Raw genomic sequence first — 17,702 nt, forward strand, 5'->3', positions numbered from 1 at the left:
AGAGCTGAACAGCTCATGGAAGCCCAGTTATGGAAGGTTATTAAAAGATCTCTCAGGGTTATTTCTGTGTTTAATTATTTTCAATTTAGTCCTTAATATTTTTTTCAAAAAGGATTTGGGTGTATCTGTAAAAAATCAGGGTTACATTAAAAGCATGAATGTTTGATAATAGTTAGGAGATCATGAGAAATGTACTCAGAGGTTTAACTTTACTTGAAGTGTAATCTAGAAATATGTATTAATGATACTATAATGTTTCATTTGGTTGGCTGCTTTCATGAAACAGTTTTTAATTTTAAAATGTAGGGAAATGTGATTTCCTATACTTTATTTAAATAGGTTTATAGCTTTGTAGACTGCATGATTTTGGCATACTTCTGTTACTTGGTGACAGGGTACCTAAATTATATTTCTGTCATTTTGAAAAGTATATAATCCCTATCTATAATAATGCTATTTTAAATGGGAAGTGAATGATTGATTGCAAATATTTCAGGATTACTATTACAAAAATCTTATAAAGAACCTCAAAAAAATTACTCTGCAAAGAAATAGCTCCTGACATAACACTGTCATTTATCCAAAATTGATATCCAAAATCTGAGATTACTTCAGGTGAATTCTATTAATGAAACAGTCTAAAAGGTCAACCCATATTGAACGTGGCTGTTTTTATACAGTTAACTTCTGTATCACCCTCTGTGTTATTTCCTTCACCCTAGACATCACTGCTTAAAGATTAAAAATACTTTCAGAATTTAAATATTTGGCAACAAAGAGCCATTAAGTGGGAAAAAAAGATTGTCACACAAGGTATGGTACATAGTACAACTTAAGATATGGTAAGAAAGAAACAAGTATAAAAAATTTGTTTGCATGATCTTTTATTTAATATTAATTGCATTTAATATAACATTTTTGATATTTAATACAAATAAATTGTAAACTCTAAGAAATATCTGTCATCATATTATTTTGCCTAGTATGAAATACCTATTTTTTGCACTTTAATGGTCAATATTTGGAATTATCTAGGAATGGAAATTATTTAATTAAAGCATAAATAATCAGTGATACTAATAAAAGAATTTTGCTTATCAATTCTGATACTAAAATTCAGAATTTCCAATGGCCATTCATTTCTATAAAAATGTTAAAATTACCATGATATACTTCTTTACAAATCTGTGAAATTTTTAATTGACTTAATACTTACAAAGATATAGATGGTAAGCAATATGGCCAAATCACAGATACCAGGATTTCTAGCAAGATTTGCAGGCCCTGAAACTGAAGACCATCCTGGGAAAAGGCCTGTCAGTGTCATTTGTCTGCTCTTAATATGTCTTCCCTTCTCAGATTTTTCTTCCAGCCAGTACATCTGTCATATTTCCTTCTTAGTAGTAAATCACCTCTATTACACAATATTTGAAAGATTTGCAAATGATAGCCACTGACAGAGTCATTTTCTATTTGTCCATTATGGTCCACAATACCTTCCTAACATCCAGATGACTGGCCTGCAGAAGAGACATTACAGTCCAGAACATCACGTCATGTGTAAAGTGGGCTCTCTACACATTATAGTCAATCAGTCTTCATATTATTAGAGCAAGATAACTTTTAAGATGACTGATTACTCAAAACACATTTTAGGAACTTGTGTGTTATATATATCTGATTAGAGTTCTACGTAAATGATTTGCTATAGAAATCAATGGTCTTGAGAATGAGATGTACATGTATTAGAATTATTCCCATAAATTCAGTTATATTCACATTTTTAGGAAAAAACATGAAATTAGAGTATTTAGTATAGCTTCATATCCAATAAAAATCACAGGTGGATGGCTAATACTCAGAATTTCCAAAGTATTAAAATATATTAATTCTTAATATTACAGAAAAAACAACTTATTCTTGTCATGATGAGACAGAAGACCTAAAGGTTACTGTGCATAATTGACAGTTTTACGAATGAAAGAGAAAAGAAGTAGAAGACAGCATATGTTAAAGACTGCTTTTAACAATAAATCCCTATTCTCTATTAACATTTGCATGTTGGTCTGAAATGCATTTCTCGCATAAAGATGACAGCTGAGCAGTGTAAAAAGTCAGTTGTTTGAGAATTTTGGTGTTCCAGACTCTGGGGATTATATGTATTTGGAGATATATCTATATCTATATCTATATCTACATATCTATCTATATTTGCACGATATAATAACAATTCTTTAGAAAAAAGTTTAAAATATGTAATAGGATATTGTGATCATTTACAGATGCAGAATTAGAACTGTTTTATATTTGGTTGTAATATTGAAATGCTTACTGTTGAACTCCATCTATGTCCTCTGCCAGCATTTCAGTGATTTGAGCAGCCGAAAGAAAATCTGGAGACAGAATCTTTGCATGTTCCTGGAATTCAGCATCTCTCTACCAAAACAAAAACAAAACAACAGGAATGAGTTATTTAAATAATATTATTAACCCAATAATATCAAAATGTGCTTACTGTTTCTAGTTGCTATCAGAAATAAAAGTGAAACACAACAGTCTTCTAGATAATCATTTTTCTCTTCATTTTCAAGTAATGGTACCTCTCAAAAGTTGAATGTCTAGTTAAACTGTCTTTTATGCATATTTAAAACTGGGTGATGGCTTTCAATTAACAAACTCGTTTTTGTTTTTTTTTTTCATCATGATAACGTACTCTTTAATTCCACATCCCCCTCCTCCCCTTCAGTAACCATCAGTTTATTCTCTGTAGTTAAGAGTCTGTCCTTTAGTTTGTCTCTTTTTTAACCTTTGTTCATTTGTTTTGTTTCTTAAATTACACATACAAGTGAAATCATATGGTATTTGTCTTTCTCTACTTTATTTCACTTAGCATTACATTCTCTAGCTCTATCCATGTTGTCATGAATGGCAAGATTTTATTCTTTTTTATGGCTGAATAATGTGTATATATTATATATAGCTTATTATATATAGTATCATATAATAAATTATTATATATTATATTAAATTATTGTTAATAATTATAATTAATTATATATTCTGTTAAATAAAATATTATATAATACTATGTTATACATCCCACATATTCTTATTATATATTATATAATATTATATATACAGGATTTAAGGATATTAAGGATTTTTGCATCTTTATTCATGAGAGATATTGGTCAGTACTTCTCTTTTTTGTGGTGTCTTTATCTGGTTTGGGTATCGAGGTGATACTATCTTCATAGAAGGAATTTGGGAGTTTTCCTTCCTCTTGTATTTTTTTGGTATAGTCTGAGAAGAACAGGTATTAACATTTCTTTAAATGTTTGGTAGAATTTGCCTGTGAAGCCATCTGGTCCCATGCTTTTGTTTTTTGGGCATTTTCTGGTTACTGAGTAAATTTCATTGCTAGTAACTGGTTTGCTCAAATTTTCTCTCTCTCTCTCTCTCTTTTATTGCTTTAGTTTTGGTAGATTACATGTCTCTAGGAAATTCAGCAAGCAGACATCCACCCAGCAGTAACCAGTCTGCCATGTGTCTCACTGAAATATCCACTATGTTTCATTAAAGGACACAACGTCTACCCGGCAGTGACCAGCATGCCATATATCTTACCCCTAGAAGCTGAAAACCCAGTGCAACTAGGGGTATAGTAGGACCACTTCTTTATTCTAAGAGTTTTGGCCCTCAACAGGATTGGCCACCAGTCCTCAATGCAATACCAACATCATATTATTACAATGAAGAGACATCCACCCAGCAATGAGAAAGAAAGAAAGACTTAGAAGTCTGCGTTCTATTCTAGGGAAAATGTGGTGGATCAAATGTGCTGCTTATGGGAAGAACTTCCCAGAGAGTCACCAATAGGCTGATCATCCCCAAATGTGTCTTGGTTTCTCCCAGTGACAGTCTTAAATCACTGTGGGGGTTTGGAGGACTTGGATGATCAGTCTTAAGTGTGTGTTCCTGGCAAGCCACAAATAAATTATCATGCAGAAGATTTCCTCTATAGGGACTGCTACATAAGAAATAACTTCTGACACTTCCCTGGGTTCTTAGTCACCTAAAAACACTTTCTGATGGGAAGAAACAAGTGTCCCTTTTCTTTGGAGCTGAGTGATTCAGTCTCTTATGCCAGCTAATAGCCTTAAGAAAAACTGTCCAGGGGCACCTGGGTGGCTCAGTGGGTTAAGCCTCTGCCTTCGGCTCGGGTCATGATCTCAGGGTCCTGGGATCGAGCCCCACATCAGGCTCTCTGCTCGGCGGGGAGCCTGCTTCCCCCTTTCTCTCTGCCTCCCTGCCTACTTGTGGTCTCTGTCAAATAAATAAATAAAATCTTAAAAAAAAAGAAAAAAAAGAAAAACTGTCCAAGAACTGAACCAGAGAGTCTTACAATTAAAGTGAGAGTAAAGTTTCAGAGCCAACTAAAGCAATCCAGAACACAGGGAATGAAAAGAGAGTGAGAATAGGGAATGAGAATAGGTCCCATATCAGTTCTCCCAGTTTTCCTTTTCCCCAGAAAATAGACCAGTTACACAGAGGTGCACAGAGACAGAAATTACAACAGCATTACGCCAACTCTGTTTCACAGAGGAGGAACTTAGCAATCCCCAAAAGTCAAATTATGCTGTGCAGACTTAATTTGGGGGTACCATTGTTCCTCTGAGTGTCACTTCATAATTACCAAGATGATGCAGGCAACCCAAGTCTGAGGACCCAGAGTGGGTCCCACAGGACCAGCCAAGTGGGTGCTTGCTTCATGCAGGATGGAAATCAAATGCAAGCCAAGGAGATGAGAGCAGATACAGTAAAAGCATCTAAAGACTCAGAAAGGAAAAGGAGCATGAGCCTCATCTTTGCTTGGGTATCTGGAGTTTTTAATGGAGGACTGTGGTCTTGTTGTATGTGTCCTCTTAGGCATCCAGGAACTGATCGAACAAGAATGAGTCAATTACAAACTTTAAAAAATACCTACATATTCCTCATTGAGTGTGGGGCTCAGGAGGAGGCAAAGACAAGTAAAAAACACTTGTTAGCCTCAATAACTTAACATCTAGTGGAAGGAACAAACCAAGGGTGACTTTAAAACGAGAAAATAAAATAAGTGAGTCATAATAAAAGGACAAGAATAGACACAGGACAAAGAAAGCCTATAGAGAGGAGGTCCAGAAATGCACTTGGTAAGACTGGACAAGAATGATGGAATGAATCAGCAACAGAATACTTGTGGACTGGTTCTGTAAATATCAAGTAATTCACACAATGGTGCCTTGGGTATAAGTCAGGGACTAGTTGGACCTAAGTGGGAAGTGGGCATTGGGAATATGTTGTGGGAGATCTCAAATTTAATACTTGAATAAATATTTACTGAGTGATTACAAAATGCAACATATTGCACAAGAGATCACAAATACTTTAGATCCTTGGCTGGTCAAAGAATGACAAGCTGAAGAGTTTGTTCTTTATTTATTTATTTTAAAGATTTTTATTTATTTATTTGAGAGAGAGATTGAGAGAAAGAGTGGGAGGAGGGGCAGAGGGAGAAGCAGGCTTCCCGCTGAGCTGAGAGCCTGATGTGGGGCTCGATCCCAGGGTCCTGGGATCATGACCTGAGCTGAAGGCAGACACTTAACTGCTGAGCCGCCCAGATGCCCCTGAAGAGTTTGTTCTTAATACTACAGACAGTAAGGAACCCATGAAGTTTTTTAGCAGTGAAATGACAAGATAAAACTGTCCTTTAAGGAAAGGCAATTTGTAGGGGAATGAAGGAAGGAAAGGAGCAGAGAAAGGACACAGAGGAAAGTTCAATGACAATGTCTTTGAAACTGGTCAGGAATGAGGCATGGGATTGCACTGGGTTCCTAGCAGTGTGCATGAAAAGAAAGGGGTGAATGCAACGTTATCTGGGGGACTAAAAGTTGTAAGAATAAATAGTATGCGTATCTGAAATAGATGACTGAAAAAAGAGAAAGGTGGAAATTCTCAGGCCCTCCAGAAGCTGAGTCCTTTTGTTCAGAGTACATTCTGTAAAAACCGTATGTGGTACTCTTGTTACACCAATAAAAATAAAAGCATTGGAAGATGATGCCCAAGAGGGCGACATGATAAGTTTGATTTCAGTGGTTGAATTTAAGGTAGAATACGCATATCGAGGAAGAAATGTTTAGAAGGTAATTAGAAACGCTAGACTCAGAAAAATCCAGTTTAAAAATATTGGCTTAAGAGTCACTCCAAGTATGAGAATGGGTAAAACTGCCCAGAGCCAGAGCATGGGGAGAAGAGCTGTGAAAGAGGGATGGAAGAGGAGACTGAGAAGCAGAGGTAAAAAGCAGTAGCTCCATAAAAATAAAAAACTGTGAGATTTTGGGGGAGGGTGGGGGCAAATGTTTTCAATTCAATAAATATTAATTTATCCTTCCATGTGAATGGGTTCTAGGGAATAAGAAGAACAAAATGCTTTGCTATAGCTAACAAGACCACATCTTACATTTTCCTTATTTCTTTCTAAGAGTACTAAAATCCCCAAACTAAAACTTATTGGTAATGGCAAACAACTTAATGTTTGTATTTAATATTAGGTTATTGTATTTTTATTTTTAAAAATCTAATTTAGACATAAAATGTGCTACTTTATTAGCTATCTTTTTGTAACCTAGGATTAGCAAAGTAACTAAACTGGTTATTCAATTAGTTTATAAACTCAATAAGAAAAAAAATATTTTAGTACCTAATAGAACACCTTTCACCTAGTAGGCTCTCAGATCTTGTAAATTGCATTGTATGAACTCAGTTTTTAGACAGGATGGTATTCTAGTCAATAACATATGACTACATATTTGTTAAATGTTTGTTGGTTATGTTTTTTATTATTAGCTGTAAAGTATAATTATTCCTATACTGTCAACTCCATTAGACTATAAATTCCTCAGGGACAGTCATTCAATCTTTTACTTCTTTTTACAATTCTGCAGATGCTAGTTATGTCAACATAGGTTGTTAATCGACTGTCTGAATTCATCTCTATCATCTGATGACATTATTAGATGATAGTGAATGATGAATAGTAGGACTTGGATTTAGAGGGCTCAGAGTGTTTGACTACTGATTAATTTTGTGACTTACAGCAAGTCATTCGAATCTAAGCTGAATTCATGGTAAAAAATCATTTTGAAATGTTTTAAAACACAAGATTACTGTCATTATTAATAAAAATATGCATGGAAGGTACACTGTACAGACATTCAGATCAATTTTATTTGATGTGAAAATTTTCTGGATAGAGAAAAATAGGTCACACAAGACTGTATGAAAGGGAATACAATAATCTTAAACCTTTTGTACAATAATAATTCTAGGTAAGATGCCTAATATTAGTACCTCATTTTTTACTAAAACATGATAGTTTAAGATAATCATCTTGTAGGAGGGTTTGCCTCTGGTTTTTGTTTTGTTTTCTTTTGTCTTAAATTGAATTCCCGAACCTATTTTAAACTAGTGCTCTTTCTTGTTTGTTTATATAGTGCCTTGCACTTGAAAGGATATAAGGTGGTAAAACTCTTTAATCTTTCAACACATATATTCTGACTTATAAAAATTAAAGATACAATACAAAATTCATGAATAGGCTAATAAAAATGTGATATGTAATTTGGTTTTCTCTGTAAAATTCCACCTCTGACTAGAAAAATACATAAGCTAAACTTCACTGTAACTCATTTTATTCCACCACCTGGTAATTTTAGCAATTATTCCAGAAGCAATAAAATTGTAAGCCTAATATTACATGCCAGATAATCTTTTCTCTGAATTTCTTCTCTTATTCACCTAAACTTTCCACATTGTATGTCTTCCTTCTAGAATTTAAGCTTTTGAGATATATTTCTGTCCATCACTGGTAGTATCCCAAAAGATTCTTTTTTTTTCTTTTTTTAAAGATTTTATTTATTTGAGAGAGAGAGAGAGAGAGAGCATGAAAGGGGCGAGGGGCAGAGGGAGAAGCTGGCTCCCTGATGAGCAGAGGGCCTGATGTGGGACTTGATCCTGGGACTCCAGGATCATGACCTGAGCCGAAGGCAGTTGCTTAACCAACTGAGACACCCAGGTGTCCCCCAAAAGATTCTTAATAAATTTTCATTTAAAAAAAGATAACATAGTTCATCAAAGATGACTAAGAGGGGTTTCACAGTCATAAAGACTATAGACTAGCCTACAATTTCTATACTTAGAAAGTCTCTCTTCAAGCATGAAAATAAATGAACTAAGGAGCAACACTGTGTTGAGCCATGTCAGAGTCTGAGGCAAAAGGAAAGATCAGTACTACTGATTCCGTCTTTATTTAAAATTTTGATCCACTATGAGCTTTTTGTATTAACTTTTAATTTAAAAAAAATGCCTTCCACTGAAGTCAAGTATCTTGACTACTGAATTTCTGGCATCTCTTAAATTTTATGCCCAAGAAGACTGCCCTACTTGCCTCATTACAGTCCAGGCCATGCTAAGGAGCCAATTTAAGAAAAAGAAAGATATTTTAAAAAAAAACTAACAGATTAAAGAAGGATAAGTGAAAGTAAGAACTAGTTCTTTAAAGTGATGAATAAAATAGGCAAAAATATTTGGCAAACATGATGAAATGAAAAAGTAAACATACAACACATTCTATAGACTTACATTTGAAAATTATAAGACAATGTGTAAATTATCAAATTTGAACAGGGGTAAGAAAGAGAACGGAACTGACCACATAAACTAAACTGTAAGTCTACTTTTTAAAAAAGTCACCACGCCCAGATAGTTGTACACTTGAAGTTCTACCTAACAATGAAAAACAGATAAATTCTGTTAGACTAATAATTACAGACTGTAGACAATTCATTTTTAAGAAGCTGGGAGAGTCTACACACAAAAACCTAAACAAGCACAAAATGGAAATTATAAATCAAAATCATTCATGAATTCAGATGTAAAAATTTTAATTAAAATATTGTTTTAGAAAGTTGAATCCAACAGTGTACTAGGAAAAATAAGCCATCATTATGACCAAATAAGATTAATTTCAGAAATTCAAGGATGAATCATCATTAACAAGATACTTTTTGTGTCAAATTAAATGATAAAAAATGATATAATAATGAAATAATAAGCGGGCACTTGCTAGAATTCAGGAGCAAAACTCTTAGTAAAACATGAAAAGAAAAAAATAGCTTAAACACAAAAAAGATTATTTGTCAAAACATCAGACTGAATGGTAAAAAACTGAAGTCATTCTCATTAAACCAGAAACTAAAAAGGGATTCTGGCTAGTGACATTATTGTAATTTAACACTCTGTAGAAATTCTAACTAATATAATTAGAAAACTAAACATGTGGCTTAAATATTAAAAATGAAGAAATAAAGAAATCTTTATTTGAAGATTACATGGTTGTATACCTAAGACACCTGACATTGTACTAACATGGTTTCAGTTAATAAGAAATTTGATAAGATGGTAACATAACACAAATATATAAAGGCTGATTGCTTTTCTCTATATTCAAAACTAATTAGAAATGGAAAAGGCAGAAATCTGATTAAACTATACTTGGTTATAAATATAATAAGAAAGATATAGGACCTATAGAAATTATAAACTTTATCAAAAGTTTAATAAAAAACTTAATAAAGGAGATTTATTGGAAACCTTAAAAAAAATTAAATCCTTCCTACATTATAAATGTAACGTGATGGCAATTTTAAATCTCAACTGTATCATTCTAGAACTTTATAAAATAATTTTTTAAAATTCTCATGGAAGAATAGATATATTTTTAAAAATAAAAATAGTGAGAGGAACCTTTCCAAATTAGATATTAAAGCTAAAAATAAAATAGTATGGCATTGACATAAGAATGGGAAAACTGGTCAGTGGAAAAGAAAAAGATACTCAAAAATATATCTATAATAATATATATAAATTTTCAGAAATTCAAAAATGCATACACATGTATACATATGTGTGTGTGTGTGTATAAATAAATAAATGTTTGGAGTCTCTATTCTGTTCCACTATTCTGCCCATCCTTGTGTTCATTCACATGTATATACACATAATGTGATAGTGGTAGTCCATTCTCAATGGGAAGAGAGAGGATGGTTTATTTAGTAAATGAAGCTGGCATAATTGATAGTTCATGTCTAGAAGAAAATAAAATTAGGTACTCATTTCAAATATATCAAATATATCTATCAAAAATTAATTTTAGCCATCTTAAAGGCTAAACCTTAGTAAAACAATACTTTATATATTAGGAAATGAGCAAAGATTACTTGCATCATCTGAAAGGGAGGATGAAAACAGGAGAAACAGGACTTTGAAAATAAGAAAGGAAACCCAAAGACCACTAATAAAAAGAAGGACAAGCCCAAATGTTTGTCAAATTCTCCACACCCACAGCCACTACTCCCAGAAGTTCTAAATGTTTTATAAATAATACTACAGTATATTAACATTTTGAGGAATATTAGTACTGTCTTCTCAACAGTATTTTAAGTAATAATTTTGGCATCCTTCCCCATGGTCCTCCTCAGGTCTTCGGAGATCAACACTGGAAAGAATCTGACCTAAGAAGAACTTTTCAGTATCTAACTGAAAGAGGAGTATCTGCCATCTTTTCCATATAACCCCTAAAACATATTGTGGGCACAAATGGGCAGCCAACATACCTCATTACTCTAAAGAATGCAGGCTCTACAGATCCACTGGCTTCTCTGTGACCTAGAGGAACCCTGCTATCATTGGAATAGAAACTGGGTTCTACCATGCAGTGTATCAGCCTGTTCATCTCAGTACAGGCTAAGCGAGTACAGCTCAATGAGTCCAAATTCCCTCCTGATTTCTTCAGTTTGTTACCAACTAAAAGACTGAATATTTTCTGAATTGCTTGTCACAGGGAATACCTGCTCCTCCAAGAAGTTAACAAATGTGCCCACCAACAGTGCTAAGATGGCAATCTCCCGGGGTCTATAATTAACTCAACTCATCTGACCCATCCAAAAAATAAAAGTGATTTTCTTTTCCCTTGGGGCATAGCACTTCTTTGCATCTTCAAAAAAGAACGGGGTTGGGGGGGGGTATTTCTTTTTCTTTTCTTCCTTTATTTTTTTTGAAGTGCAGATTCATCCGCCCCAAATTATCAGAAAGGACGTATCTATATCTACATGGATAAGTACATACATACAAGTGTACACTGACAATTGCGCATTTTGTTAGGTAAATTTTTGTATAATTTTAAATAACACGACTTAATTGGGAAATTTTCTCTGCCACTTTCGAAATTGTATTACTTACATTAGAGATCACAAGGGAGTAACTAGCTTAGTAATCAGTTTATCACATTAAAATGTATTTTTAATGTATGCTAATTTCAACAGGCTCATAGGACAGTGTGCTAATTTAGTGGTCTGCAGTATTGGGAAGAATCTGGATTGGGAACGACTTGTATATATCTCTGCGGCAAGGCACCAGATTATTGGCTGTGTGTTTCTACATTTAGAAAATAGCAGCTAATACTTAGCTTCTGCACAAAAAATGTTATTTAGACTAAGGGAGTTGAGTATACCCATGTTAATTACAACATTATTATTCACCTTCAGTCTTAAAAAAAACTCAAGAAAAAACTTTCTAGAACATGATGGACTCCGTGTGAAGATTTAAACATTTTCTTTTAGCAGTATCTGGAATAGCAGATATGTTCTTAATTAAAATCTCAGGATACTAAGCTTATGAGCAATTAAAGTTATCTAAAACCCATTTATTATTGAGAGCTGGTGTTGGGAGGGGCCTAAAGATAAATCCTTTCTTCTTCTTCTTCTTCTTCTTTTTTTTCCCCACGTACAGGAAACCACTGGAGAAAGTTAACCTTCGTAAAGAGACAAGTGGATGATGAGCAACTAAGCCAAAACCAAAAGGTCGATTTTCCAGGGCCCCTCCTTTGTCCTATCATGTATCTCCGTATTTAGATAAGTGGTAAAATAATCAGGGAGACACCAAGCCCTGACCTTCAAATATTAATCAATCTACTAACAATGAAGAGTTATTATTCCATGACACCTTTGAGCAATAGGAGCTATGATCACTGCAAAAGAATTAGCAGCACTTTCCAAAAGGGAGAGGTCCATTTTAGATTCCAAGATCCCGTTTCAAGGGCAGAGCGTTGGCAGAGCACGGCGTTGTGAGGTCGCGGGGACCTGGAACCGACCAAGGGAGGAATTTCTACAGTTTTCACTCCAGGGCACCTCTCGCGGCGCTCCGGGGCAGGGGCGCGGCCGGCGGCAAGGCTCGGGGAGCGCAGGGCGCTTCCCGGACCCCGGCACCGCTCGGGTCGACCCTGGCACCGCTCGGGTCCACTCCGGTCCACTCCGGTCCGCTCCGGTCCGCTCCCTGCCCCGCCGCCACTCGTCGCCGCGCTCCCCATCCGGGAGCCAGGCGCCTCCCTGGGGACGGGCTCCAGCCGCGGATCGCGTGGGCCTGAGGCGTGAGGTCGAGGATCGCGGGTGCCGGGAAGGGGCGGCGTACCTCCGACTCGGGTGTGGTTCCCGCCGGGGTCGTCGCCGCGGGGGTCGTCCCCCCGGGAGTGGTCCCCATGGACATCCTCAGGATCTCGCCCCGGAGTTGCGGCCCTTCGTCGCCTAGGCAACCGAGGCGGGGCCGCAGGCGCGAGTCTGGGGAGCGAATCCCTCCGCGAGGAGACTTCCGGGTCGGAACTTGGGCCGCTCAGGGGCGGGGCCGAGGCCTCTGCAGGGCTCCTCTGCCGGGAAAGACCCCCCTCAGGAGCGCTTTGAATCATCTGGTAGAGACAGACTTGTTCCTTTTAGTAAGAATGAAAGCAAGAAGGGGGAAAAAAGGCAATTTAAATTACAGCAATTTAAATGAGTTAGTATGTGGAGAGGTGTCTAATGCTAGCATAGCAAGTTCTCAATGAATATTAAAGTGAGATATATTTTTGGAACTTGATCATTGATTTTGGATATTAAGGAGTTATTGTAATTTTAAGGCTATATGATGTTATTAAGAAAAAAAAAGAAGGTTGGGGCTCCTGGGTGGCTCAGTCCAGAAGTGTCTGCCTTTGGCTCAGATCATGAGCCCAGGATCATGGGATGAAGCCCCGAATGGGGCTAGCTGCTCCGGAGGGAATCCCGCTTCTCCCTCACTCCCCCTGCTTGTGTTCTCTCTCTCTCTCGCTGGCTCTCTCTGTCAAATAAGTAAGTAAAATCTTAAAAAAAAAAAAAAAGAGAAAAGAAAAAAAAGGAGGCTCCTATTAGTGATGCATACTGACAGATTTAGGGATGATGAAGTGATACAATATTTACATTTACTCCAAAATAGTGAGGGGAGGGGTTTGGATCATTGAGTGGAGTTATGGTAGGTCAATCAAGATTGAGTATATGGAGGAGGCGGGGTCATTACACTATATTTTAGATATGTTTGAGATTTTCCGTAATAAAGCATTTACAAATAATATATCTAGTGGCTCTATTAGTATTCTTCTCTGATGACAACACCCGCTTTGAAAATTCACTTTGAATTTACCTGCATGGGGGTTGCTATGCAGAAAGTTTACTGTAAAAATCAGACATTACATAAATGTTTTGGTTTCCCCATCTGTAAAAGGAGATGGTAACAGGGCCTTCCTCAAAGCATTGAGGATTTAACATGCTAATACATGAGGATTTTACATGTGAGGATTTACCATGTTAATATATGAAAATGTTTAGAACAGTGTCTGGCACCTATAAGTGTTAGATGTTATTAGGATTCGTATTAATTTGTGTTATGCTTCTTGTGACCTTAATCCACCCAGTACACAGCAGCCAGGATAATATTTCATCATGGACCTCTTATATTTGCCCCCTCCATATACTCAATGCCTTTCAGGTCAAATTGAGCACTGTAGCTTTACATAGCCTCATGATAATTGTGCCCAATTGCCTCACAGTTCAATTATGCAGACAATTCATACTGTCAACTTTTGTTCATGAATTCTCCCATTTTGTGTATGTTTGGTCAATCTTTCTAGTGAATTGTAGGGTCCTTTCCTTGATATCTTCATTCTTAAAGAAACTGGTTTAGCTCCTGACACAGAGTAGTCATTCAACAATGTGCTTATGACTTCCAACCCCATTCAAAGAGAACTACATTAGAACTTCCTCAATTAGTGAAAATATAGTCAATTTATAGTGACTGCCAGAGTTAATATAAGAGCTACCACCTCACAAACTCATTACAATACTTAATTATTTGATTGTTTCCTTCTGATAGCTACTTCAAAGAAACTGAAAATAACAAGTCACCTTCTGCTAGGTGACAGCTCTCCACGTTCTTTAAATCTAGCATTTGATAAAGTGCTAAAGCATTGATCTCTCCAAACTGCCATTCTAGTTACCTCAAAGGTCTGATTTATTTCTCTGGCCTTTAATTGTACTGCTATTTCTTTGATAGTTTTTAGGTTTTCTGTGCCCCTTTTTGGGACTAGATGGATACTCCATTAAAGATGGAATCAATTTTCACAGTGATGGGAGTGTTTCCTCAGAAAGGGGAGAATTGTTTTGTAGGAATTCCAGTTTTACTGTATTTAATGGTGTAATTTATTGGAGAAGTCATTTTCGAGGAGGTAATTTCATTTTATGGGACACAAAATTTTTTGCCCAGTAAGGAGTGGTGTTGAAAGCCCATTAGCCTGAAGGTTACTTTTAATTTGCACAAGTTGAAGCTGATTTTAGCCTCCCACTTCTTTTGTAGGGAGGTGCCAACAAGGAAGACAAATCTCAGTAGGTGATGTGCTTTCTTACATGGAAAGGTCAGTTAAGTCTTCCTTCTCAGGTCTCTTTTGAAGATAAAGGCTTCAAACCAAAGCCTGTAAAATTCCATTTTTTATCTTATTGTTGTAGGATGGAAGAGAAAGGGAAACATATGGGTCTTGTAGTTTACAATTATTGTTTGAAAAGACCTTTGACTTTTACCACATCACAGTGAAATATGGGATAGCTCGATACTGTTATTTTGACCATTCGGATTGGCCCCTGTTCTCATGAAAGTATTCTCATCCATGTACCTGTAAACCTGTGCTTTTTATAAATAGAATCAGATTTTCTGGAAGAGAGACATTTTCACAATTTTGCTAATTCAAGTATTGGATGTTTAAAATAAACCCTATTTTTAAATACCTGAGAAACATTTAGGAAACGTCTAGACATTGCTATGATGGGTGTTGATGGCCTAGTGTGGCAATATATGGCAATGAGCTCCAATAGCAAGATGTCAGCTGACTTTTTAGGGTAAGGAAACGTTTCATGGTACCTGTGTTAATGGCTCCTTTTAAGTATGAATGAAGTTCTTTAACAACAAATGAAACAATGTCACTAATGTGATTAATGATATACTAGTAGTTCAAACAATGTGATTCCTGAGGTCTTCAATCTTTTAACACTCCTGATGATCTTAAGTGATCAAGCTGGAAAAATTTCAATTTGGCCTTTAAGCAGTTCTGAGACACCACAACATTCTGCAGATGGAATTCAGACAACACATATCTGCCTCGAAATCCATTAAAATTGTTAGATGTGGAACAAAAAATATATAAAAAGAGTTAATTTGTGAGTAATTGCCCTCATTCTCTGCTCTGTATTTAATTTTAGCCAAGAAAGTAGTCCAATAGATAATCAATTTTGAAATCTATTCCATTTTCTTAACCTTTACCTAATCCTCAAATCTGGCCTTCTTATTTCAATCAAGTACCTTAACCAGTTCAAGTCCTATGTGAGAACATTTTAAAGCATTTTAAAGCATTTTAAAACATTTTAAAGTAAAATATGTTTAGGAGACGGCATAGTAAACCTATTGCAGTAGTTTTAAGTACTTCTAAGACTGACTAACTATGGGAACTGGTAATGATTTTCAACAAACAGTTGGTACAATTTTGACATTGTTCATTATGTGCAACTTGTCTTCAAAACTCTATACTCTCTATTGTGGGTTTTTCTGTTATTCTCTTTCCAGTGATTCCTTTCCCAGTAGGTCCTTTTTGTTCTTCAAATGGAATAAGTTTCTTTCCTTAATCAGCAAATACTCTCTTTTCCTAATCCAGACACCTCTTTAAGATAGCTTTATAACTTATACTTTTTCTTCCTGATCAATTTGTTGAAAAAGTGAGATCTTACTCCTCATCTCCCTTTAAAGCACTCCATGCCCTTACTTCCTTTGCTCTACCCAAGCTGTCCCTCATCGAGAGCTGCCACTAGGCTCTGTCTTCGCTGGTGTGTGGACATTCTGTTCCCTTTCATATCCACTCTTTTCCTTCTCCACTCATCCTTGTGACCGGGATGGTTGACCTTTACGGACTCCAACAGTTAGATTTACTACATTCCTTGAACTCTGACTTGTGGTTCATTTTGGCCAATGGAAACACCAGCAGGGATTTGGAGGCGGGGCAGAGTGAGGTGAGGGTCATTTCTTCTCCCTTGTTTCCTCCCTGCAGGATAGTAGGTTGGAAATACCAGGTTCCTACACCGAAGGCTTTCAAGGCCACAGCCCATCCCTTAGCTTCTCCAGAGCCCAGCTGTCTCTGGGTTTTGGTAACTGTGTCCCCTTTTCCCTTCCAGGCCGAGAAGTGGTAATGCCTCCCTCCTGCTGCTAACCCTAGGATGGTTCCCCATCCCTTGCTGCTTTCCCTCATGTCTGCCCACATGTTTATAAATAGCTCCTTTACTAAATTTTTCTCATTCCCACCTTTTGCCATCTGTTTCCCGCTGGTACCTTGACTGGTATCAGCAAAAATTAACTCCAGAATATTTAGCACAAAAGACTAAGCCTGGCTTGCTCAACACCATTGTTGTCTACCGTTTAGCTGTTTTGCAATGAACAATATTGTCTATAAGAAATCTTAAACAATTATTTAGGTAGGACTGCATCTCACCCTCACCCATTCTCTACCTAGAAGAGCCACACCCAAGTTCCACTACCCTCAGAATTGATGGCAGGCAGGGGAGTATTGTAAATTCCCATGGGACTTGTGTCATCTATGTCCTAAGCAGCTGTCTGTCTCAGACAGCGCATATAAACTCCTGGTTCTCCAAATTCTAACCTTTGGATGCCGAGCAGCCTATATAGTTCCCCTGTTGACAATTCTTTAAAATTTGTCTTATAAAAACACAAAATAGCAGATCATCTGGGCCTCAGCCCAGGCCCTGCTCTCCCCATGAATGATGGGAAGTGTTGGGGGAGCAGCAGTGCCTTCTTTTCATGCTGATCCTGGCCCTGAAGGTTTGACCTTTCCCAATAAAACCTCCCATGCCATGTGGTCTGGGATTCATCTGGAAACCAGGAACGCCACAACAGCAAGGGGAGTGGCTTGTGAGAATGCATGTGGTTCCCAGCTTCACTCGTCCCAACACATTTAGATTTATAATTGTATTTGCACACAAGTCCTGCTAATTATTTTAATTTACAAATTATTCTTTATTGTATTATTTATGTTAATAGTTTCATCATTCCTTTTATGCTTCAGTGAACTATTTTGGAATCATCCATCCATATTTGCTGACTGGTAATTTAATGTCAAAAAACAAGTTAAACCTAGGCAATGGCATATATATTAAGTAAAATGCTTCAGCTGACAAAAACTGCACCCTGTTTCCAAAATGTTAGCCAAAGCAGCC

The 17,702-nt window shown here is 36.5% G+C and overlaps 1 protein-coding gene across 1 annotated transcript in view; it reads right to left on the reverse strand.

The window, feature by feature from the left end:
• Positions 1-12,633, reverse strand: part of CABCOCO1 (ciliary associated calcium binding coiled-coil 1) — a gene marked incomplete at its 5' end in the record, with an annotated part of 32,763 nt that extends 20,130 nt beyond the window's left edge. Inside the window, 2 exons of the mRNA XM_080822936.1 lie at positions 2,333-2,436; positions 12,565-12,633. Of these exons, the coding sequence (XP_080679062.1) occupies positions 2,333-2,436; positions 12,565-12,633 (173 nt within the window). The remainder of the gene's footprint in view (positions 1-2,332; positions 2,437-12,564) is intronic.
• Between the last annotated feature and the right edge of the window lie 5,069 nt (positions 12,634-17,702).

This window comes from Martes martes (assembly GCF_963455335.1).
Source record: "Martes martes genome assembly, chromosome: 14".
In the NCBI taxonomy this organism is placed as follows: domain Eukaryota; kingdom Metazoa; phylum Chordata; class Mammalia; order Carnivora; family Mustelidae; genus Martes; species Martes martes.